Genomic DNA, 25,756 nt, shown 5'->3' with positions numbered 1-25,756 from the left:
GTATCTACTAGGCCTAACTCCTACAATGATGTATACCAGTATCTACTAGGCCTAACTCCTACAATGATGTATACCAGTATCTACTAGGCCTATATCCTACAATGATGTATACCAGTATCTACTAGGCCTAACTCCTACAATGATGTATACCAGTATCTACTAGGCCTAACTCCTACAATGATGTATACCGGTATCTACTAGGCCTATCTCCTACAATGATGTATACCGGTATCTACTAGGCCTATCTCCTACAATGATGTATACAGTATCTACTAGGCCTAACTCCTACAATGATGTATACCGGTATCTACTAGGCCTAACTCCTACAATGATGTATACCGGTATCTACTAGGCCTATCTCCTACAATGATGTATACCGGTATCTACTAGGCCTAACTCCTACAATGATGTATACCAGTATCTACTAGGCCTATCTCCTACAATGATGTATACCAGTATCTACTAGGCCTAACTCCTACAATGATGTATACCGGTATCTACTAGGCCTATCTCCTACAATGATGTATACAGTATCTACTAGGCCTATCTCCTACAATGATGTATACCAGTATCTACTAGGCCTATCTCCTACAATGATGTATACCAGTATCTACTAGGCCTAACTCCTACAATGATGTATACCGGTATCTACTAGGCCTATCTCCTACAATGATGTATACAGTATCTACTAGGCCTATCTCCTACAATGATGTATACCAGTATCTACTAGGCCTATCTCCTACAATGATGTATACCGGTATCTACTAGGCCTAACTCCTACAATGATGTATACAGTATCTACTAGGCCTATCTCCTACAATGATGTATACCAGTATCTACTAGGCCTAACTCCTACAATGATGTATACCAGTATCTACTAGGCCTAACTCCTACAATGATGTATACAGTATCTACTAGGCCTATCTCCTACAATGATGTATACAGTATCTACTAGGCCTATTTCCTACAATGATGTATACAGTATCTACTAGGCCTATCTCCTACAATGATGTATACAGTATCTACTAGGCCTATCTCCTACAATGATGTATACAGTATCTACTAGGCCTATCTCCTACAATGATGTATACAGTATCTACTAGGCCTAACTCCTACAATGATGTATACCAGTATCTACTAGGCCTATATCCTACAATGATGTATACAGTATCTACTAGGCCTATATCCTACAATGATGTATACAGTATCTACTAGGCCTATATCCTACAATGATGTATACCAGTATCTACTAGGCCTATCTCCTACAATGATGTATACCGGTATCTACTAGGCCTATCTCCTACAATGATGTATACCGGTATCTACTAGGCCTATCTCCTACAATGATGTATACCGGTATCTACTAGGCCTATCTCCTACAATGATGTATACAGTATCTACTAGGCCTATCTCCTACAATGATGTATACAGTATCTACTAGGCCTAACTCCTACAATGATGTATACAGTATCTACTAGGCCTAACTCCTACAATGATGTATACAGTATCTACTAGGCCTAACTCCTACAATAATGTATATCTACTAGGTCTAGGCCTATCTACTAACAAAGATTCCATCAGCTCTAAAGGAAACATCCGACTCTAACAATGTTCTTTCGATGACGCATTTTCAATTAAAAACAAAAAAGTGTCATTGTTGCTCTGACTCTTGTGTGCTTTGTTTACCTCGTAGCTTGCTGGAGAAGATCGAACAGGAGACGTGGCGAGAGACGGGGATATCGTTTGTCACCTCTGTCACACGGCTGATGGAAAGACTGCTAGACTACAGGCCAGTTATCACACTTAGCTTGATTGATTGATTGAATGAATACTTTATTAGCAGTTTGCAAAAGAAATAACATTAATGTCCTACTTGATCATACAGCGTCACGCGGCTAAAGTCACACTAAGCATCAAAAGTAGCTCAGCTTGTAGATGTGCTACTTTTGCTATTTTTTTATTTGAATCCTGAAAAGTAACCGTTTTGAATATATTTGAGGTTTCTGACCCGACAGAGACGATTAATACTTAGCTGACCGGGATACCTCAGGGTTCTATACTTGGACCACTTTTTTCCCCCTCCACACCGAATCTATTTGCCAAAAATAGCCGGCCTACAACAACCTTGTGGGTGAGGCATTTTAACCGACATTTCAACTCAGAATAGGTGTTATATTATGTGTGTATGCTAGGGTTCATGTGGAGAAATAATATACACACGACACGCAAAGTTTGGGACAATAGTTGAAAACCGGATGTTCTCAATGTAAAAATATACATATAAAATATAAATATAATAAATATAACGTGTTCTCTTTCTGTTCCACAGGGACTGTATGAAGGGAGACGAGACTGAAAACAAGAAGATCGGTTGCACCGTTAACCTTCTGGTGAAAACTCTTACTATTTGTTTATTGACACAGATGCTTTCCCGGTTTTAATGAGTTCAATTCAATGATGAAATAATAACCACCCTAGTACCATGGGGTTTTCTTTCCCCCTTTGTTGCACATGTTGAGCAGAATACAAGAAGACTCACCCCGTTTCTGTTTTCCTCCCAGAATTTTCCCCAGTAAGGGGTGGGAGAGGCTGGACAGCAGACGGCTGGATTTTGAATTTCTCTAACTATAAACTTTCATGACAGCAGACAGCCTAAGTACAAATATAATTTATGAAAAGCTACTACAGTGAAGTACCATCGTCATAACCTTTTATTTATTCTTTTACTTTCTGACGTGCACATCTTTAGACTCTTACAATGGAGGCTAATCGTGTTTGGTGTAAGTCATCCTGAGGCCTAAACCTCAGATCAAAATGCTCTGCTACGTTGTGTCGTACCTTCATTTTGAGGGTGGTAAAAAAAAAGGTCCCTAGTCATGGAACGACCTACAGACTAGACTCAAATTGGCCTTGCTAATTCCCTTGAGAAATGTCAATAGGATCACTATAGATGTTTACTAGCCTCTCTGTAGGCCTATATTTTTTGTACTGTACGTGTCATATGTTGTGTATATGTGTGTATTTCTACTTTATGTAGGATTATTGGCTTTTTTATCCCCTATTACTTGTGTGTATCGCTTTTGGGATATGTCCTATTGTTGTTTGTTCTGTAGTGCATGTTTATCAAATGTGTGTAATTGTATCCTGCCTCTTTGTCAGTTCCAACTTGATCAAACAGACTTTGGGCCTCATTTACCAACCAAATAATGGGTGTACTATGTACGGCCCAAAGGTTGTACCCTCACGGAATACATGGTAGCCTATTATCCTACTGCTGTTTCCCTCCAGTGTGCCCAAAGAAATGCACACTTGCACGCAGCCGCAGACATGACAGGCAGCAAGACGAGCGTTTGTTTGGTCGTATTCCGGTTGTTAATGTCGTAAAATCGGGGCGTTTGGAGAATATTAAAGGGGCGTGTTATTTAAATGACGGACGGCTCAAAATGTTCTTACTGGTTAAATAAATAAAGGTTGAATATTGTGTCTGGTTGTGTTTTCCAGAACTTCTACAAGTCTGAGATCAACAAGGAGGAGATGTACATCCGCTACATCCACAAACTGTGCGACATGCACCTGCAGGCCGAGAACTACACAGGTACTGCGTGAGAACTTTCTACTTTTGATACTTAAAACAATGTCAGTATTCACAGAGTTCACTCTGTCATTCTTGGTGTGTGTGCGTGTCCTCCACAGAGGGTGCGTTCACTCTGTTACTGTACTGGGAGGTGCTCCAGTGGGAGGACAGGCCTCTCAGGGAGTTCCTCCATTACCCCGCTCAGAGCGAGTGGCATCGCAAGGAGGGGCTCTGTCGCAAGGTCATCCATTACTTCAACAAGGGCAAGGTATGAAACACACGGCACACATACACACATACACACAGTACATACTGTACTGGGCAGTGGTTCTCAAACCATTTCATGTCAAGGACCTCCAAATTAATATGTATTTGGCCGCAGAGATTCTAGTGTAAGAAATGTAGAGAAACGAGTACGTGCACAAACTAATAGTGTCTGTCTGTCTGTCTGTCTGTCTGTCTGTCTGTCTGTCTGTCTGTCTCTCTGTCTCTGTCTCTGTCTCTGTCTCTGTCTCTGTCTCTGTCTCTGTCTCTGTCTCTGTCTCTGTCTCTGTCTCTGTCTCTGTCTCTGTCTCAGTGCTGGGAGTATGGTATCCCTCTATGCAGGGAGTTGGCGTTCCAGTATGAATCTCTCTATGATTACCAGAGTCTAAGCTGGATAAGAGTGAGTCCATGTCTGTTTGCTACTCTCTCATAAGCTTCATTTCTACTGTATACTCCATCACACCACAGTGCCAAAGAGAAAAAAGTAGAAATTAGACCTAGTGGTTCTCAAACTTTTTTGTTTTTAAAGAACACCCCAAATTGATATGCATTTGCTAGAAGGTCCTGGATCCCATTCCTGGCTGGGGACGCTGTGGGCTCTGGGGGCGTGTTGTCTCCTCCGCATTATCAGTGCCATATCCGAGGCGTGGTTGGCGAAATGGCCTTTCTATGTGGAGTTTGCATGTTCTCCCCGTGTCCCCTCACAAAAACATTTGCAGTAATCCTGGTCTCTAAACTATACCTTTCCCTGGCCAGCCTGATGGAGGGGAAAGGAACTGGTCGGAATAACGTGTTTCGTCCGCGCGCTACGTCCGGCTGAGGAAACTACCGTGAAAATCCCGGCTGAGGATTACATTCGATAATTGACACTGGGTGAAAAAATGGGTTACAAAATCGTGAAAAAAAACAAACATTAAAACATTTTTTATATTTTTCAGAATTCTTTTTTTTATTTTTATCCCACGATTTTGTAACCCAGTTTTCTTTTCACCCAGTGCCAATTATCTAATGTAATCCTGGGCGCTACACTTCCTCTGCCAACCTGGGGGGGCAGCGGACTGACCTCATGCCTCCTTCTATGCATGAGGAGTCCAAGCTGCTTCTTTTCACCTGACAGATGGGAATTTCCCCGGCAGGACGTAGCGCGTAGAAGGGACACGTTATTCCGACCAGTTCCTTTCCCCTCCATCAGGGGCCCCGGCTGGCCAGGGGGAGGTAGATTTAGAGACCAGGATTACGGCATGTTTTTGTGAGGGTATCTACCCTAGGGGACACGGGGAGAACATGCAAACTCCACACTCCGAATTCTTAAAAAATAGCAGTACAAGCTTGCAGCGCATGCCAATTTTCTGACTATTCTTTTAGTCCGATTTTTCAAGTCGTTTTTTATGTTGTGTGTGTGTAGAAAATGGAGGCAGCGTACTATGATAACATCATGGAGCAGCAGCGACTGGAGCCAGAGTTTTTCAGAGTAGGATTCTATGGACGCAAGTTCCCTTTCTTCCTCAGAGTGAGTTTGATTGATTGATTGACCAAATGTATATCTACTATTTATTTTTAATTTGATTGATTGATTGAACTCCAGATTCCCAAAAAAAATGACAGATTTAAAAAAAAATTATAGGTGTGCAAGCTCTGTAATGAGCTTGTAGATCTGCTATTTTTGAATAGCCAACATATACATGGATAAAGTGGTTCAATTGATTCTGATGCTATGTTGCCGCGGGACTCCATCCCTTCCACCAGAATAAGGAGTTTGTGTGTCGTGGTCACGACTACGAGAGGCTAGAGGCCTTCCAGCAAAGGATGCTGGGAGAATTCCCACAAGCCATTGCAATGCAGCATCCCAACCAGCCCGACGAGGCCATCCATCAGTGTGACGCACAGTGTATCCTTTTGAAACGAGAGAAGAGTCGTCATGTTGTCTTGGTCGGGTGGAAACCTCATGTACAAAACTGTCACTCCAAAAGTAGCATACCGGTATCTGATCTTCTACTTTTACATACTTTTGTGTGACGCTGTAGTATGATCAAGTATGCTGTTAATTTACAAAAAAAGCCAAAGCCAGAAGCGTAACCACCATAGAGGCAAGGCAGGAAGCTGCCTTGCCTCTACTATTTCATTTAACTTTGCTGTTGTAGCCTACTCACAATTTTGAAATGACTCAATAATTTGTGCAGGACATCATGTTCGCCTTTATCTGTCCTTTCTCATTTCTCGCACAATTTCTCATTTCTCATTTCTCGCACAATTTCTCATTTCTCGCACAATTTCTCATTTCTCATTTCTCGCACAATTTCTCATTTCTCGCACAATTTCTCATTTCTCGCAAAATTTCTAATTTCTCGCACAATTTCTCATTTCTCATTTCTCGCACAATTTCTCATTTCTCGCACAATTTCTCATTTCTCATTTCTCGCACAATTTCTCATTTCTCGCACAATTTCTCATTTCTCGCACAATTTCTCATTTCTCATTTCTCGCACAATTTCTCATTTCTCGCACAATTTCTCATTTATCGCACAATTTCTCATTTCTCATTTATCGCACAATTTCTCATTTCTCATTTCTCACACAATTTCTCATTTCTCGCACAATTTCTCATTTCTCAGCTGTGCTTTTTTTGAGAATATAAATCACAGCATGCATTTATTTTTCTTGCATTACGTTGCAATAGCTTTCTCAATAGACATGTTGTCCATATTATGTGTACCTCATGGTCATAGTATTATCCACTGTTGGGTTATTATTTCCTTGACTATCCATCCGCCTGTCAGACCTGCAGATCTACGCCGTGACACCGGTACCCGAGAGCGTGAGCGTCCTCCAGATGGACCGCGTTCCCGACCGCATCAAGAGCTTCTACCGAGTCAACAACGTGCGGAGGTTCCGCTACGACCGCCCGTTCCACAAGGGATCCAAAGACAGAGACAACGAGTTCAAGGTTAGCTTAGGAGGGGGTGAAGGAACGCATTGCTTTCACAGAATATGACTAGGGTCCACCCTGTCAGATCTATTTATCAATAATGAGACCTGCTCCAATTGATTATCCCTTGCATATAGAAACCTGATTGTAGTTATTGTAACGTTTCGTGCCCTGGGTCTCCAGCTCGGCAGACCAGTAACGAACAACGCCCAGAGAGCTAGCCCACTTAACCCATTCTGACCTGAGATCAGATTCATACGAGGTTTCCACTGGACACACACTGGTCTGATTAACCCATTCTGACCTGAGATCAGATTCTAGAAATGTCAGTCGCTCTTCGATTTTTCAAAAATAGCAGACCTACAAGCTCGTATCGCGCCACTCGGTGGCGCGATATGAGCTTGTAGATCTGATATTTTTCAATAGCTAAAGCATAACATGATGCTGACACCAAAATGGGTGCCCGTTCAGAATGGGTTAAAGGAGAAAGTTACGGACAGTCTTTTTGCGGGGTCATTACTCTACCCCCTCCTTTCAGAAGCACGCTTCACGGTTCACTCACGTTCTTCACGCGAGGGCACGCTCCACCTGCCACTTCCAACACCAATGTGCAACAATCTCAGGAAATGGAGGCAGAGCCGTAATACAGGGTTTGAGGCTCTGTCTTTATTATTCCAATTTACAAGCATGGAGCTCAGTATAACAGCAGTTATCTCTCATAGCGGTAAGACCCACAACAACAACAACAACAACAGCACCGTCATTTCCCCTGGAAGTCGCCCCCCCCCCCCCCCCCCCCCTAAGTCACTCTCATTGGCTGCCAACGCATCAAATATTGGCACCAGGCTGCCTACACTATAGTTACTGATGGTTTCCTGGTGTATCTGATGAGAAGAATCACATCGTTTGTAATGTTTTAACGGTGTGGAGTAGTGCAAATGCATAACATTTATACAAAGGCATGATGTTATTATACATTTATATTTATATACATTTATGTGTGTCTTCCAGAGTCTCTGGATAGAGAGAACCACCCTGATCCTTAGCCATCCTCTGCCTGGCATCTCACGCTGGTTTGAGGTGGAGAAGAGAGAGCTGGTGAGCAACAAAGTAACTGTATAGTGGTGTAAAAGCACAATATTTGCCTCTGAAGTGCAGTACTTGAGTAAATGTCCCTAGTTCCTTCACAGTTAGTGGTTAACACCACCTTGTGTCCCAGGTGGAGGTGAGTCCTCTGGAGAACGCCACCTACGTGGTGGAGAACAAGAACCAGGAGCTGAGGACTCTGATCAGTCAGTATCAGCACAAACAGCTGCACGGAAACATCAACCTGCTCAGCATGACGCTCAACGGAGTCATCGACGCCGCCGTCAACGGAGGCGTCGCCCGCTACCAAGAGGTGCACGACACGACACACACACGTGTTCATCAACTAGTTTTGAGTAGGGCTGAGTTAACCGAGTTAGCGTTAAAGGCTGCACAATTTACAGCAGCAGCTCAAATCACATAGCACGACAACGGGTATCACAGATACAGGAAGCAGCATTGCCAATTATGTCGGACATTGAACCGATTTTGCCAATACCTTATTAGCACTGAACTAAACAAAACATATAAATAAACAAACAAAGAAACTCCCCAACACATAACATAATATTGAAAGAATACAAAGCACACACAAATGAGACGATGAAACGAGTTACAGTATTATACTTTGATGCCCCTGCATATGAAGTGTGAATGCATTCCAGCTGGGTCAGTAATCGGTCGACCTTGATTCTTCTAATCATGTCACTTGCTTGTTCCACAGGCGTTCTTTGACAAGGAATATATCACCAGTCACCCTGAAGACACCGACAAGATCACCCAACTGAAAGACCTCATGCAGGAGCAGGTATGATGGAGATACGAGCCCACAGTACGTGGTCAATGGTCATGTGTATATGAGCGAGACACCTCGACACCAGCTCAGCCTTGCGGTTCGAGATTGGGAGGTCGGGGTTCGATCCCCAGGAGTAACCAGGAGTGGAGAACAATGTTGTCATCATCATCGTCTCTCTTCCTTCCACAGGTTCACATCCTAGGCGTGGGCCTGGCAGTGCACGAGAAGCTGGTGCACCCAGAAATGCGTCCCCTGCACAAGAAGCTGATCGATCAGTTCCAGATGATGAGGAGCAGCCTCTGCCATGTGAGTGCTGATGGAAACTATTACACAGAACCCTCACAACATGCACATATAGATTTAGATTTATTTTGATCCTATTTTGAACAGTATCACAAGTACAACACATCACACACTGTAATCCAACATGCACAGGGCCACACATACATACATGCACGCGCAGGGCAGTCAGTGTGTGTTTCTCTGCTGCATGTGTTCCAGAGTCTGCCTGGTCTGGATAAGGCTGGTTCAGGAGCCAACACTCCCCGAGGGATCCTGGCCTCTCACAGTCCCATGAGCCCCGAAAGCTTCAAACTCTTGCACAGGCACAGGTCAGTGTAACACGCACACACATGCACGGATTGCACGCATGCACCCGTGCGCGCACACACACACACACACGCACACACACACACGCACACACACACACACACACGCACACACACACACACACACACACACACGCACACACACACACACACACACACACATGCACACGTGCTCAAACACCTCACAACTTCCAACTCATTTAGCTAGTTGAACCAGGCCCCGGACCCTCACTCCGAGGACCAGAAGCCTATCCCACAATCCTTTGCATCACACCATTCTTCAACCTCAATGACAATCATGTCACCACACCGTCACGCTTCACACATCCATCTATCTATCTATCTATCTATCTATCTATCTATCTATCTATCTATCTATCTATCTATCTATCTATCTATCTATCTATCTATCTATCTATCTATCTTGTAACATTGCCATATTTTCTCTTTCTACCATTCCATTTCTCCTCTCATTCCTCTCATCCATCCTGCTTCGTCATTTTTTCCGTTCATCCCACACATCCCTTCCTTTTTGGTGTATTGCATCTCTCTCTCTCTCTCTCTCTCTCTCTCTCTCTCTCTCTCTCTCTCTCCTATTTTCCCACCACCATTCGTCTTTTTTTGCCCGTTCCCTATCTCCTATCTCCTCCCTCCCCGGCGCCCCCTGCAGTCCCATAGCTGTGTTGACGGCGGTGAGAAACTCTCTCTCCTCTCACCAAAGCAGTGAGTTGGGTGTTGGTGGGACGGTGGGGAACCTCCTCATCCTGGCTGACGGCGTGGTGGTGGAGCACCCTGACGACTTCTACCGCATGCAGGTGGGTCAAGTCCAGGCAGGGTGACGCAGAATCCTTTGATAATATTTGGCTTTGTAATATACAGACCTGAGTTGGAGAGTTCTTCTTCAGTCTGCACCAAATCCCTTCACCGAAAATAGCTCACTGTAGATCAGCTATTTCTGGTGAATGTTCCCCTCAGACTAGGGTAGAGAAACGTCAAGTATACAATTATTTTCAATCTGTCCTAATGGAAATGGATATTCACTTTTCCTGATGTCACACTGTATGATGGGGGGGGGGGGGGGATTTACAAAATGACGTAGTGTAATATAAAGTAACTCAGGGGTGCCGTTGATGAAAAAGTTATTACAGCTGTGAACTGAGACAAAAAAAAAGAACCACTGGTCTATTATACTCACACTAGTGGAACAGTGTGGAAATGGTTGTTGGTTCAAACCATCTTTCTTCCAGATGGGTGTAAGGAGCAACATACTGTAGTCACTGCCAGAGGCTACTATAGCGGCTTTTGTAGACGTGGTATTGTTTAGACTCCATATTCTTACTTTGTTGTGTGTCCGTCCCCCCCGCAAAATTCTACTACAGTGTCATACAGAAGACATTGTTGTAGTTCAAGTGCCATATCTATACTTTAGCTATCAAGGTGCTAACTTTGACTGTGATTTATATATATCTAGTAATAATGTTATGCTATATTATGATCTTTCCACAGCCAAGCCCCTCCTCCTCCAGTCTGAGCTCCACCCACTCTGCTCCCTCTCAGATGATAAACTCCGCCCCCTCCACCATCAGGAGTAAGAATCTACTTGGGATGGGTTCCTAACAAACAACATCACAAAATCAATGGAAAGAGGGATAGAACTGTACATGCATAATACTGTATGCACCTGTAGGCTACCTTCGTACCATTGCATTTAACCCATTCTGACCTGAGATCAGATTCATACGAGGTTTCCACTGGACACACACTGGTCTGATGAACCCATTCTGACCTGAGATCAGATTCTAAAAATGTCAGTCGCTCTTCGATTTTTCAAAAAATAGCAGACCTACAAGCTCGTATCGCGCCACTCGGTGGCGTGATATGAGCTTGTAGATCTGCTATTTTTCAATAGCTAAAGCATAACATGATGCCGACACCAAAATGGGTGCCCGTTCAGAATGGGTTAAAGAGGAAAATAGCTTTTAAATGTAAAAAAAAAAAAAAATTAAGTAGACGATAATGGGGATATTTTCGTAATCACATTTTAGGGGTACACTTATAATTTGTATGTCGGCCTATTTCTGATCAGTTTCTGTCAAACTTTCTCTCTTTTCTTCACAGTAAGCTCTCCGTCTCTGCCGGACAAATACAGACACAACCGAGAGATGCTGATGTTGCTGCCGCCCCACAGGGAGAGGCCCAGCAGTGCCATGTACCCCAACATGAATGAGAACGGACAGGTTTGTACCCCAACATGAATGAGAACGGACAGGTTTGTACCCCAACATGAATGAGAACGGACAGGTATGTACCCCAACATGAATGAGAACGGACAGGTATGTACCCCAACATGAATGAGAACGGACAGGTATGTACCCCAACATGAATGAGAACGGACAGGTATGTACCCCAACATGAATGAGAACGGACAGGTATGTACCCCAACATGAATGAGAACGGACAGGTATGTACCCCAACATGAATGAGAACAGACAGGTATGTACCCCAACATGAATGAGAACAGACAGGTATGTACCCCAACATGAATGAGAACGGACAGGTATGTACCCCAACATGAATGAGAACAGACAGGTATGTACCCCAACATGAATGAGAACGGACAGGTATGTACCCCAACATGAATGAGAACAGACAGGTACAGTATGTACCCCAACATGAATGAGAACAGACAGGTATGTACCCCAACATGAATGAGAACGGACAGGTATGTACCCCAACATGAATGAGAACGGACAGGTATGTACCCCAACATGAATGAGAACGGACAGGTATGTACCCCAACATGAATGAGAACAGACAGGTATGTACCCCAACATGAATGAGAACGGACAGATATATGTACCCCAACATGAATGAGAACGGACAGGTATGTACCCCAACATGAATGAGAACGGACAGGTATGTACCCCAACATGAATGAGAACGGACAGGTATGTACCCCAACACCAATGAGAACAGACAGGTATGTACCCCAACATGAATGAGAACGGACAGGTATGTACCCCAACATGAATGAGAACAGACAGGTATGTACCCCAACATGAATGAGAACAGACAGGTATGTACCCCAACATGAATGAGAACAGACAGGTATGTACCCCAACATGAATGAGAACGGACAGGTATGTACCCCAACATGAATGAGAACGGACAGGTATGTACCCCAACATGAATGAGAACAGACAGGTATGTACCCCAACATGAATGAGAACAGACAGGTACAGTATGTACCCCAACATGAATGAGAACAGACAGGCATGTACCCCAACATGAATGAGAACGGACAGGTATGTAGCCCAACATGAATGAGAACGGACAGGTATGTACCCCAACATGAATGAGAACAGACAGGTATGTAGCCCAACATGAATGAGAACGGACAGGTATGTACCCCAACATGAATGAGAACGGACAGGTATGTACCCCAACATGAATGAGAACAGACAGGTATGTACCCCAACATGAATGAGAACAGACAGGTATGTACCCCAACATGAATGAGAACAGACAGGTATGTACCCCAACATGAATGAGAACAGACAGGTATGTACCCAAACATGAATGAGAACAGACAGGTACAGTATGTACCCCAACATGAATGAGAACGGACAGGTATGTACCCCAACATGAATGAGAACAGACAGGTATGTACCCCAACATGAATGAGAACGGACAGGTATGTACCCCAACATGAATGAGAACGGACAGGTATGTACCCCAACATGAATGCGAACGGACAGGTATGTACCCCAACACGAATGAGAACAGACAGGCATGTACCCCAACACGAATGAGAACGGACAGGTATGTACCCCAACATGAATGAGAACGGACAGGTATGTACCGCAACATGAATGAGAACGGACAGGTATGTACCCCAACATGAATGAGAACGGACAGGTATGTACCCCAACATGAATGAGAACAGACAGGTATGTACCCCAACATGAATGAGAACAGACAGGTATGTACCCCAACATGAATGAGAACAGACAGGTATGTACCCCAACATGAATGAGAACAGACAGGTATGTACCCCAACATGAATGAGAACGGACAGGTATGTACCCCAACATGAATGAGAACGGACAGGTATGTACCCCAACATGAATGAGAACAGACAGGTATGTACCCCAACATGAATGAGAACGGACAGGTATGTACCCCAACATGAATGAGAACGGACAGGTATGTACCCCAACATGAATGAGAACGGACAGGTATGTACCCCAACATGAATGAGAACGGACAGGTATGTACCCCAACATGAATGAGAACGGACAGGTATGTACCCCAACATGAATGAGAACGGACAGGTATGTACCCCAACATGAATGAGAACGGACAGGTACAGTATGTACCCCAACATGAATGAGAACGGACAGGTATGTACCCCAACATGAATGAGAACAGACAGGTATGTACCCCAACATGAATGAGAACAGACAGGTATGTACCCCAACATGAATGAGAACAGACAGGTATGTACCCCAACATGAATGAGAACAGACAGGTATGTACCCCAACATGAATGAGAACAGACAGGTACAGTATGTACCCCAACATGAATGAGAACAGACAGGTATGTACCCCAACATGAATGAGAACAGACAGGTATGTACCCCAACATGAATGAGAACAGACAGGTACAGTATGTACCCCAACACCAATGAGAACAGACAGGTATGTACCCCAACATGAATGAGAACGGACAGGTATGTACCCCAACATGAATGAGAACAGACAGGTACAGTATGTACCCCAACACCAATGAGAACAGACAGGTATGTACCCCAACATCAATCATGTAAAAACGTTTTTGACAAGCATGCATACCACTGTTTGAAACTGTGTTAGATATAGATAGTACTTTATTGTCGGTTTGCACTGAAATGTGTCTTGCGACCAATGCGGCCTTGTATGCAAACAAAATAAATACAATTACATACATGGAAACATAAAGGCAAGAGCGGTGTCCACAGCTCAGTGTAGTCTAGTCTAGTGTTACTCCATTTTGTTTTTAAAGACCTCACTTTTCAAAAAGGCTAGGCAAAATAAGCCTCAGCTTCAGACTATCATTAGTGGACATATCTGCTCTAAGTAAATGAATGAATAAATTAATAATAATTAAGTAAGCAAGTAAATCAATAAATGTATATTTTTTGTGTGACACTGTAGTTAGTATGTTCAAGTAGGGTGTTAATTTGCGTGGGGAGAAACACAACACGTTAGAATGTGGGAGGTTTCTGCCCCGACACGATATGATACTTTGTGTGATTGGACAACATTATCAGATGATGTCATTGTGTGTTTCTCCAGCCAACCAGCTTCCAGAGAGCATTGTTCCATCAGGTGATTGGTCCGTGCAAGCCCTGCAGCGACCCCAACCTCTCTGTGGCTGAGAAAGGTACTGTAGGTCCACGACATTATGACATTATTCTAAAACAGGTAGTCCCAATACTTCATTCTGATTGGCTGGTTACCGTCACGTGACCGGTGTAAATTTCACCGATAACCCACTCCTTCAATCACTTTGTATCAAACTGCAGCCTTGTAGCTGAACTGGGGAAGGGGAGCGCTTGATTGCTTTACAAACACATGCCGTGCGGGCGTCTAAGCACCGCCCGGCTCATATGACTGTGAATGTGTGGCTCCAGGCAGCCCCGTAAATACTTCAAGCGCTATTCTCCCGTCACATAGGCTACTTGCGGAGCAAAACAAGGAAGTGTTTTGGCTCTGGGTCGCTCGCTCTGGTGGCACAAAGCGTAGATACTTTTGTGAATTTAATAGTTTTAATATTGCTATATGTTTGTAACCGTTTTAGAAAAGCAATAAGCCACTCGAGGCCCCAGCTTACCGGGTATTTTACACTGGCTGGGAGGTAGAAGACCCTCGGCCGCGCCTCGGGTCTGCCTACGCTCCCAGGCAGTGTAAAATACCCGGTAACCTGAGGCCTCTCGTGGCTTATTGCTTTATTATACAAGACCATTCAATCTCTCTGGCTGAGAAATAGAAGATCTGCAGGCTCACAGCTTGTAGAGCTGCTATTTCCACTATTCTTGAACAGGTTTTCAATATTTAAATGATTATGACGATTATGCAGAAAATGTATTATAATTGTGATTGAGCGATTAGCCCACTGTATGTAACAATTGTGACAGGTTTATACATGGACATAGAAAGGTAGACGCCTCCTTCGGCTCTGGGGCGTCTGTATTGAGAGTACCGGTAGGTAAGCTTCTGTGACGCACACGGAAGGGGACGTTCGGTAGGTCAATCAGAGTTAATATAAACGTTTATTTTCTCATGCCAATAAAGCTCATTGATAAGTCCCGGGAAAAGACACACTGTGATTTGCCAGTAGTCACTTGAGTGACAGCGACGCAGCGTGCCTTACGCTTGACCTCCGCCTTACAGTGCTATACGGATCGCTCCAATGCACTGCAGCGGCCAATGAGGCATCTAGGTTTTTATATCTGTGGATGCTCACCTCTGTTCTCCTCCCTTCTCTAGTTCTGACCACTCCCAGTAGTTGGAGTTTGGACAGTGGCACCAGAGACGCTCTTCCGTTCCTGGCAGCTCACGTTGGCAGTGTGCTGGCACCTCCTGTACCCCCACGCAGCCTAGCTCATGGTGAGTGAGTGAGTGAGTGAGTGAGTGAGTGAGTGAGTGAGTGAGTGAGTGAGTGAGTGAGTGAGTGAGTGCGTGAGTGCGTGCGTGCGTGTGTGCATTAGGTTTGTGCGTGTATTATAAGTTCTCAGTCGCCGCAGCTGATTTCAGTACTTTGGATTCCATAGAAGTCAGGTGTCAGCAGGTGTTCTATGGAAGCATGTTGCAGGACAATGTGACCACACATTTTATGTTCCAGTCTTTACAAGCCATTTGAATATCATTAAATGTAGGCTGTAAGTGGCAACATGTGGATATCCTGAATGTATCTGAAAACTTAGAATATACTGTAGTTTGGTGTGTATAGAATTTAGTCAATCTATTCACAAAAACTTAAACTTGCATCATTGTGTGGACTTGAAGCTGATTTCCATTGGCTACAGTCATTCCTTATGCTGCGTTGTACAAAAGATACAATGGCACGAAGCGACATTATATTTCTGTCGCTGTTGATTTGTTGATCGTGGGTGTTGACGTCCCAACGTGTCTGATGAGGTAGAAAAATCTGAAGTTCTCCTCCCATAGAGCACCGAAGTCCTGACTTAACTCGCTCATCCCTTCGATTCCCCTGGTTCGCGGAAGTAATTTCTCTATGGAGAATAACATGGGGTGATCTTAATATCGTCTACTATAAGCGTTGTGGTCCAAAAATAAACAAGCTGTCTCGGCGTTATTGTTAGGGAGGTGTCTCTGTATCGTAGTCACTCATATTTGATACAGTCTGCTTCTAGCGAAAATCTAACTAATTCAGCAGCAGTAACATTAGCGTTTTCTCTCTGTCAGTTGATTCTTCATATCCATAGGAGTGAAGCGGCCGGGGTGACATGTTTATTTTTCAAACACAGTTGTTATATGAGGCGATCTAAAATCGCCTCAATGGGGATTTCAATGCAACTAAACAAATACATGAACCTGGGGACTGACGCCCTCTACTGAAAGTGACGTCAGACTTCGGTGCTCTATTACAAGCAGGAACAGTGTGAAGAGAGAAGGTGAGTGGAAGTGGTGAAACAACACTAGCTGCAGGTGAAGCGGAGCCAGATCAACTTGGATTGTAGCGTTGTAGAGTTTGTAGCTACAAACTTGGATTGTAGCGTTGTAGAGTTTGTAGCTACAAACTTGGGGGGTCGTTTGGTATCTTCACGTCGCTGCAGGGCGTCCACTGAAAATGAACGGTAGACTGCAGGTTTGTAGCTGCCAGGGTGAACACCGTGTTAAACTAATGAACGGTAGACTGCAGGTTTGTAGCTGCCAGGGTGAACACTGTGTTAAACTAATGAACGGTAGACTGCAGGTTTGTAGCTGACAGGGTGAACACCGTGTTAAACTAATGAACGGTAGACTGCAGGTTTGTAGCTGACAGGGTGAACACTGTGTTAAACTAATGAACGGTAGACTGCAGGTTTGTAGCTGCCAGGGTGAACACCGTGTTAAACTAATGAACGGTAGACTGCAGGTTTGTAGCTGCCAGGGTGAACACCGTGTTAAACTAATGAACGGTAGACTGCAGGTTTGTAGCTGCCAGGGTGAACACCGTGTTAAACTAATGAACGGTAGACTGCAGGTTTGTAGCTGACAGGGTGAACACTGTGTTAAACTAATGAACGGTAGACTGCAGGTTTGTAGCTGCCAGGGTGAACACCATGTTAAACTAATGAACGGTAGACTGCAGGTTTGTAGCTGCCAGGGTGAACACTATGTTAAACTAATGAACGGTAGACTGCAGGTTTGTAGCTGCCAGGGTGAACACAGTGTTAAACTAATGAACGGTAGACTGCAGGTTTGTAGCTGCCAGGGTGAACACTGTGTTAAACTAATGAACGGTAGACTGCAGGTTTGTAGCTGCCAGGGTGAACACTGTGTTAAACTAACTAGTCCTTACCCGTTGTGAGATATTGCCCCCCCCCCCCCCCCTTCTGGCCGTGAAGGGTACTGCGCCCGGGTGCGTTTGTAATTGACTAATACATTAATTAATAATCATTAATGTGTCAAATCGAAAAAAGGGCTTCGTTACGCCCTCCATATGCATATGGTCAATGCCTGTGTGAAAAGTGGGACTGATTGGTGCAGGCAGTAAGGAGTTACGGCACTGTTTCTGACAGACACACACACGGACACACACACATTCGGTGAATTATAGTATGATATGATGAACGGTAGACTGCAGGTTTGTAGCTTCCAGGGTGAACACCGTGTTAAACTAATGAACGGTAGACTGCAGGTTTGTAGCTGCCAGGGTGAACACTGTGTTAAACTAATGAACGGTAGACTGCAGGTTTGTAGCTGCCAGGGTGAACACCGTGTTAAACTAATGAACGGTAGACTGCAGGTTTGTAGCTGCCAGGGTGAACACCGTGTTAAACTAACTAGTCCTTACCCGTATATGAACAGCAAATCATGTTCAGTGTGCGATGTAATAGATCACATTACTGATAGGGGGGGAATTGTTTACAGATGGTCTTGGGAAGTTGGGTTGGGCACAAAAGTATAGGCTAATTAAATGCTGTAGTACAATCATAAGTACACCATTGATGTGTGATGTAAATATGGTGGTGATATTCTGCCTATAAATGGAAGTTATTGAATATTTTCAAGTTCGGTGTTGCACTTTGTTGACGCTCACCGTCTGCTGCCCATGGAGATATAAGCTATTAAACGGTGAACGCGGAGGTTGGCTTTTTGGGCTTCAAAGCAAGTTGTAGTTTGTTCTTTATATAATCAGGATAAGAATTTTATGTTTTGTGTGATTTAGGAACGTGTCGTTGTCATTGCATCTGTCTGTATGTATTTTGTCATCGTGTTGTTCCGACGGCACGGGATCTGTCTTCCCCAAACGTCTCCATTTGGCCACCCCGAGACCCCGACAGATAAGCATTCCGTTGTGATCGTGCTGTTCAGTGTGTCACGCAGCCACGCTGGCTGCGCGCAGGGCTGTAAGCTGTCGTTGTCAGTGTCCAGGCTTTCAGCGTGCATGTAGCCCATGTGTATGGCACGGCGAAGGAGGTGGTTGAGGAGGGGGCGGACAGTGTGGTCTCGAAACAGTGTGTGTGTGTGTGTGTGTGTGTGTGTGTGTGTGTGTGTGTGTGTGTGTGTGTGTGTGTGTGTGTGTGTGTGTGTGTTCACGTTAACATGCCTCCGTCCAACTGTCGGAGCTTGCCTTTCAGGTGCCCGGCCGCGATGCTTCCCCAAAGAAGAAGTTATGTCGACTGACGCAAGAGTAGCTGTACTATGGGTCCGAGTTGTTTTCCTCGTGTGGGTCTGATGCATAGGTCTGATGCCTGCCTGGGGGCGGTGTGAAAAAGGGGAAGTGCGTTGGAGAATGCAAGGGGAATGTTGCGCCGGAAACTGTGTCCCAGTATTAATCTGTGTCCGTCCCAACATGCATTTCACTGGTGACACTGGTGACACGTGATTTGCGGGGAGATGAGTTGTTCAGTACCCCCTTGTGGCCGCGGGGGGTACTGCGCCCTGGGTGCGGTTGGATTATTATTTCATATAAATGGGTATTGTACTGTAAATATGACATGAATATGAATGCAAAGTAGTGGTTGAGGTGTGGACAGGCTAGCTGTTGGTGTTGTGCATGGTGAGATGTGTGCAAACGGTGTGGTTTAGTAGGAGAAGACGGCCAAAGGATGCAACACACACACACACGGCGCCAAATTGTATAGGGCACTCTTTGTTGTGTTGCGGCGGTAGCTAGAGGAAGCATGCCAGTGGGGTAACGGTGAGAACGGTGGCCTGTGATGCAGGTGTCGCTAAGGGGCGGAGGTGTCTGAGGGTGCGAGGTTAATTCACTAATAAATTCATTATTAATCATTAATGTGTCAAATTGAAAAAATCATATGGTCAATGCCTGTGTGAAAAGTGGGAGTGATTGGTGCAGGCAATGAGGAGATACGGCGGTGTTTCTGACAGACAGACAGACAGACATTGACTGAATTATAGTATGATGATGAACGGTAGACTTTGTATAGCTGCCAGGGTGAACACTGTGTTAAACTAATGAACGGTAGACTGCAGGTTTGTAGCTGCCAGGGTGAACACCGTGTTAAACTAATGAACGGTAGACTGCAGGTTTGTAGCTGCCAGGGTGAACACCGTGTTAAACTAATGAACGGTAGACTGCAGGTTTGTAGCTGACAGGGTGAACACTGTGTTAAACTAATGAACGGTAGACTGCAGGTTTGTAGCTGCCAGGGTGAACACCATGTTAAACTAATGAACGGTAGACTGCAGGTTTGTAGCTGCCAGGGTGAACACTATGTTAAACTAATGAACGGTAGACTGCAGGTTTGTAGCTGCCAGGGTGAACACAGTGTTAAACTAATGAACGGTAGACTGCAGGTTTGTAGCTGCCAGGGTGAACACTATATGTTAAACTAATGAACGGTAGACTGCAGGTTTGTAGCTGCCAGGGTGAACACCGTGTTAAACTAATGAACGGTAGACTGCAGGTTTGTAGCTGCCAGGGTGAACACCGTGTTAAACTCTGAAACGGCCTGTTCAAAATATCGTTGTTGATAGAAACCTCTTATCTCCTCTTATTTTAAGTAACTTTGTGTGTGCCAGGGTGGCTGTGTGGCTGGGTGTGTTTGAGGAGCACGGAAATTGCATTTGGCTGGTTTTCAAAACCAAGTGTCACTGTTGTGCAGCCTAACACACATACATATTAACTGTATATATGATGATTTCAGGTGTATCAGTACAGTACAGTACAGTACAGTACAGTACAGTACAGTACAGTACAGTACAGTACAGTACAGTACAGTACAGTACAGTACAGTACAGGGACGCCCACATAGTAACTCTGTCATTTCTCAACCGTTTCGGACGCGGGGCGGCTCGCCGGAACCAGCCCGGCCCGGCCCCATGGGCGCATTCCTGGGGGTCTGGAAGTTCCGGGGACCCCCACACGGAGTTGCACCACTTACTTCACACGGGTGTGATTTGTAAATGAACACTCTACAGAGTCACACAAAAGCATAGACCCACAAAGGTATCCTGAAATTGCTGAGAAGTAACAGTTTTGAACATATGAGCTTTCCACCTGACACAGGCCCTGTTTAGAGTCTCTGGAGAAATAAAACAGCAAAATAAAATATCAGCTGTGCCTTCCGTTTAGACGGCACCGGTGTTTTCGAAGGTTGAAAGCCCCTTGGCCACCAAGCCACCTGGCATGCACACTACAGCGTTTTCAAACACTGTTGTGTCACCATGCAAAGTAAACACAGAAGAAATAGTGAGAACACATCAGCACATTGCCGTTTTCTGTTCTGATCGTTGCCGTGACGATATTGAAGATATGTGGCCGAATGTCGTCCGTCACCTTCTTATCATTTCCAACATCTTTCCAGCCTTCTCATGAAGATAATATACTAGTTCACGCACGCACGCGCGCGCGCACACACACACACACACACACACACACACACACACACACACACACACACACACCTCCATGTGCTCTACACGCACACCTACGACCTGTGCTTTTCCTCCACATCCTCCTATCCAGGGGTCAACGCCATGCAGGCTAGTTGTGGTGGACATTTTTGTCAAAATTACAATTTTTGCCATACAAATTTGGACATACAAAATGAGTGCACCCACTGCACCATAATATTACCAGAAACACTCAAAAGCTAGCCCTGAATGACTATAACAGGTCTGTAAATCTAAGAGTGTAAATGGAACCCAATGGACCATTACGGGTCCATTTGGTGGTATTTGTACACTCTCAGCCAGGGGGTCCTTGCAAATAAAACATTAACCTATTCTGACCTGAGATCAGATTCATACAGGTTTCCGCCGGACACACACTGGTCTGATGAACGCATTCTGACCTGAGATCAGATTCTAAAAAATGTCAGTCGTTCTTCGATTTTTCAAAAATAGCAGACCTACAAGCTCGTATCGCGCCACTCGGTGGCGCGATATGAGCTTGTAGATCTGCTATTTTTAAATAGCTAAAGCATGACATGATGCTGACACCAAAATGGGTGCCCGGTCAGAATGGGTTAAACCACTAGTACCAGTGGACTCTGAATGTGTCATTAGTGTCGTAGTAAATCTTGACATTCAGAAATGGGATATTATGATCAAAATGATAACATTATAATGGTGTTTAAAAAAATAAAATAAAAGATTTGCTACGGACAAGAACAAGTCTTTCCCACGAACACATTTTGTCCGTATATGGGCATATTGATGACCTCTGCTCCCTATCCCTTCTTTGTTATCCTGTCGCGTCTCCTCACTTTCCTCTCCTTCTTCTCCACCTCCCTCCCTCCACACCTCTGCTCTTCTCCTCTATGTGTTGTGCTGTGGTTATCTCTGAGCGGTTCCTGCTGTTGTCTCCCCCTGTAGGCCAACTCCTGTCGATGCACTTTGACGCTTTCCACCAGCAGCTCAGCGACCTCCCTCCAGCTCTCCCTGCGCGCTCCTTAAGAAAGGTACCCACCTCCTCCTCCTCTTCCTCCTCTCCTCTCCTCCCCTCCCCTCCCATTCCTTCTCCAGTCCTCCTCTGCTCCCTCCACCAGTGCTGCCAGATTTTGCGAGAGAAACCCGCTCGGTCTGTGAAAACAAGCCCATTGTCCGACGCCTGGCTGTGTGACTTCCGCTCACTTTTCCTGCTATTTTACTATCTATGCTCTGGCGGATAAAAAGTGTCACTGACTTGTAAGTTATGTCACTTGTTCACATTGGAAGTGTCGATTAGTTGAATAATTGACTGAGATATTAATGTGTGGAGAGTTGGCACTGCCATCCGATACAACACTGATCATTATAACTAATTGATTACATGTCGTCACTGTAAGAGCACATTAAAGGATGTTTACACTCCTCGTGTGTGTGTGTGTGTGTGTGTCTCTCTCTCTCTCTCGCTCTCTCTCTCTCTCTCCAGTCCCCCCTGCACCCTATACCTGCCTCGCCCACCAGTCCTCAGTCCAACCTGGATGGCAGTAGCTCCACGCTGTCAGGCAGCGCCAGCTCCGGCGTCTCCTCCCTCAGCGAGAGCAACTTCGGACCCTCGTCCTCAGACCCCCCTCCCCCCGGCGGCCGCACCTCAGACACCCTGGAGTCTGGGGTCCCTAGCAGCAGCAGCAGCAGCAGCCATCAGGCCTGGGCCACATCGGACCAGGAGGACCCCGACTCGCCGTACCTGCCCGTCAGGTACAGCGTGTCCGAGCCCGAGGTTTTGGACGTCGCCAAGCCCCCGCCCTCCCGCAGCCACTCGGCCCCCGGAGAAGTGGCCCTGCACCCCCACCCTCACCTCCATGCTCAGGGTCTGGAGACCCCCCTCCAGCCCCCTCACCCAGTCCTCCCCCAGTACCACCACTACTTCTACCCACACTACCACCACCAGCCGCCCGTCTACCTCCACCAGCACCACCACCAGCCGCCGCCCGTGCTGCCGCCCAAGCCCTACCTCAGGGAGGGCTGCATCCCGGAGGAGGACCCCCCTCCACCTCCTCCGCCTCCAGCCCCCGCGCCCAGAGCGGCTGTGCAGCCACGCAGCATCTGCCTGCAGTCTGCCAAGGAGGAGCAGGCCAGGGTGGCGTGGGAGCATGGCGTGGGCGAGGAGTGAGTTTATTATAGATGGTATAGACGTTGGCCAACAGTGGTACACAGACTCCATTCACAGAGAGAGAGACACAGAGAAAACGAGCTAGATTAAGGTTTATGTCAGGGGAACTTTTTTATCCACTTAAAACCTTGCATCCCTATTCTGAAGGGAACATTAGCCGATAATAGCCAATCCACGAGCTCACAATGCCTGGCACTGCGAGGCGTTGTGAGCAAAGAGGTTGGTGTAGAGGGCAAAAGTACAATGAAAGCTCAAGTTTACTTTAAATCGTTAAACATCTGAAAATACACATTACATTGAATCCAACATAAACTGATGACAGTGATGTCAAACAAGTCTATGAAGCTATATAATGTCTATGAAAGAATCTGCAACATGATTGTATACAATGTGTAGTGGGGGGTCCCTGCTTCATCTCTCTCAGCTAAGGGGTCCCTGCTTCATCTCTCTCAGCTAAGGGGTCCCTGCTTCATCTCTCTCTCAGCTAAGGGGTCCCTGCTTCATCTCTCTCAGCTAAGGGGTCCCTGCTTCATCTCTCTCAGCTAAGGGGTCCCTGCTTCATCTCTCTCTCAGCTAAGGGGTCCCTGCTTCATCTCTCTCTCAGCTAAGGGGTCCCTGCTTCATCTCTCTCTCAGCTAAGGGGTCCCTGCTTCATCTCTCTCTCAGCTAAGGGGTCCCTGCTTCATCTCTCTCAGCTAAGGGGTCCCTGCTTCATCTCTCTCTCAGCTAAGGGGCCCCTGCTTCATCTCTCTCAGCTAAGGGGTCCCTGCTTCATCTCTCTCAGCTAAGGGGTCCCTGCTTCATCTCTCTCTCAGCTAAGGGGTCCCTGCTTCATCTCTCTCTCAGCTAAGGGGTCCCTGCTTCATCTCTCTCTCAGCTAAGGGGTCCCTGCTTCATCTCTCTCTCAGCTAAGGGGTCCCTGCTTCATCTCTCTCTCAGCTAAGGGGTCCCTGCTTCATCTCTCTCAGCTAAGGGGTCCCTGCTTCATCTCTCTCTCAGCTAAGGGGCCCCTGCTTCATCTCTCTCAGCTAAGGGGTCCCTGCTTCATCTCTCTCAGCTAAGGGGTCCCTGCTTCATCTCTCTCTCAGCTAAGGGGTCCCTGCTTCATCTCTCTCAGCTAAGGGGTCCCTGTTTCATCTCTCTCAGCTAAGGGGTCCCTGCTTCATCTCTCTCTCAGCTAAGGGGTCCCTGCTTCATCTCTCTCAGCTAAGGGGTCCCTTCTTCATCTCTCTCAGCTAAGGGGTCCCTGCTTCATCTCTCTCAGCTAAGGGGTCCCTGCTTCATCTCTCTCAGCTAAGGGGTCCCTGTTTCATCTCTCTCAGCTAAGGGGTCTCTGCTTCATCTCTCTCAGCTAAGGGGTCCCTGCTTCATCTCTCTCAGCTAAGGGGTCCCTGCTTCATCTCTCTCAGCTAAGGGGTCCCTGCTTCATCTCTCTCAGCTAAGGGGTCCCTGCTTCATCTCTCTCAGCTAAGGGGTCCTTGGCCTGCAAACTGTTGAACACCCCTGGTTTATGTTAAAGGTTATAATGTGAAGTCAAGAGAAAGGGACCAGGTCCTTGAATGCTGAATTTTCCTTTGTGCATTTTTGGATAATAATTACCCAAAAAAAAGAAAAAAGATAAGTGCCCTTTCATAGCATGAACAAATCACTGCATTCTCTCAAAATTCACCATTTATTGCAACATCCTTTTATAACATTATCTGTTGTTAGTGTTCACCTAACTGGATGAATATAAACACATTTTTTAAAGATATATTTTTGGGCTTTTATGCCTTTATTGATAGGACAGACTGACAGGACATGGGGAGAGACTCACAGCAAAGGTAGTTGGGATCGGGATTCGAACCCGCGACACGCTGTCAGGCTGGAATGCAGACTAGGGTGCCCGGACTACCACGCCGGTGGCCCGGGCCATAAACATGTTTTTTTTAAGCAAACATTAATTTAATTTAATTTGATCTAATAGATTAGAGGGAGAGAGACGGAGATTCACTTTTCTTTTTTGATTCAATCAGTAATTTACAAGACTCAAAATTTGAGTTTGGTGATTCTATACAGTAATTGCACACTCAAATATGAACCCATTCTGACCGGGCACCCATTTTGGTGTCAGCATCATGTTATGCTTTAGCTATTTAAAAATAGCAGATCTACAAGCTCATATCGCGCCACCGAGTGGCGCGATACGAGCTTGTAGGTCTGCTATTTTTGAAAAATCGAAGAG

General features: G+C 45.5%; 1 protein-coding gene across 1 annotated transcript in view; it reads left to right on the top strand.

The window, feature by feature from the left end:
* Positions 1-23,532, top strand: part of dock3 (dedicator of cytokinesis 3) — a gene marked incomplete at both ends in the record, with an annotated part of 250,584 nt that extends 227,052 nt beyond the window's left edge. Inside the window, 20 exons of the mRNA XM_083772261.1 lie at positions 1,694-1,789; positions 2,330-2,390; positions 3,502-3,595; positions 3,694-3,842; positions 4,152-4,238; positions 5,244-5,348; positions 5,585-5,726; positions 6,616-6,782; positions 7,776-7,862; positions 7,984-8,163; positions 8,575-8,658; positions 8,836-8,952; positions 9,148-9,257; positions 9,979-10,069; positions 10,761-10,842; positions 11,373-11,491; positions 14,592-14,679; positions 15,786-15,905; positions 22,311-22,396; positions 22,849-23,532. Coding sequence (XP_083628387.1) covers positions 1,694-1,789; positions 2,330-2,390; positions 3,502-3,595; positions 3,694-3,842; positions 4,152-4,238; positions 5,244-5,348; positions 5,585-5,726; positions 6,616-6,782; positions 7,776-7,862; positions 7,984-8,163; positions 8,575-8,658; positions 8,836-8,952; positions 9,148-9,257; positions 9,979-10,069; positions 10,761-10,842; positions 11,373-11,491; positions 14,592-14,679; positions 15,786-15,905; positions 22,311-22,396; positions 22,849-23,532 — 2,749 coding nt within the window. The remainder of the gene's footprint in view (positions 1-1,693; positions 1,790-2,329; positions 2,391-3,501; positions 3,596-3,693; positions 3,843-4,151; positions 4,239-5,243; positions 5,349-5,584; positions 5,727-6,615; positions 6,783-7,775; positions 7,863-7,983; positions 8,164-8,574; positions 8,659-8,835; positions 8,953-9,147; positions 9,258-9,978; positions 10,070-10,760; positions 10,843-11,372; positions 11,492-14,591; positions 14,680-15,785; positions 15,906-22,310; positions 22,397-22,848) is intronic.
* Between the last annotated feature and the right edge of the window lie 2,224 nt (positions 23,533-25,756).

Source organism: Protomyctophum parallelum, assembly GCF_964188405.1.
Source record: "Protomyctophum parallelum genome assembly, chromosome: 8".
Classification (NCBI taxonomy): domain Eukaryota; kingdom Metazoa; phylum Chordata; class Actinopteri; order Myctophiformes; family Myctophidae; genus Protomyctophum; species Protomyctophum parallelum.
This window is presented reverse-complemented; position numbering and strand designations above follow the sequence as displayed.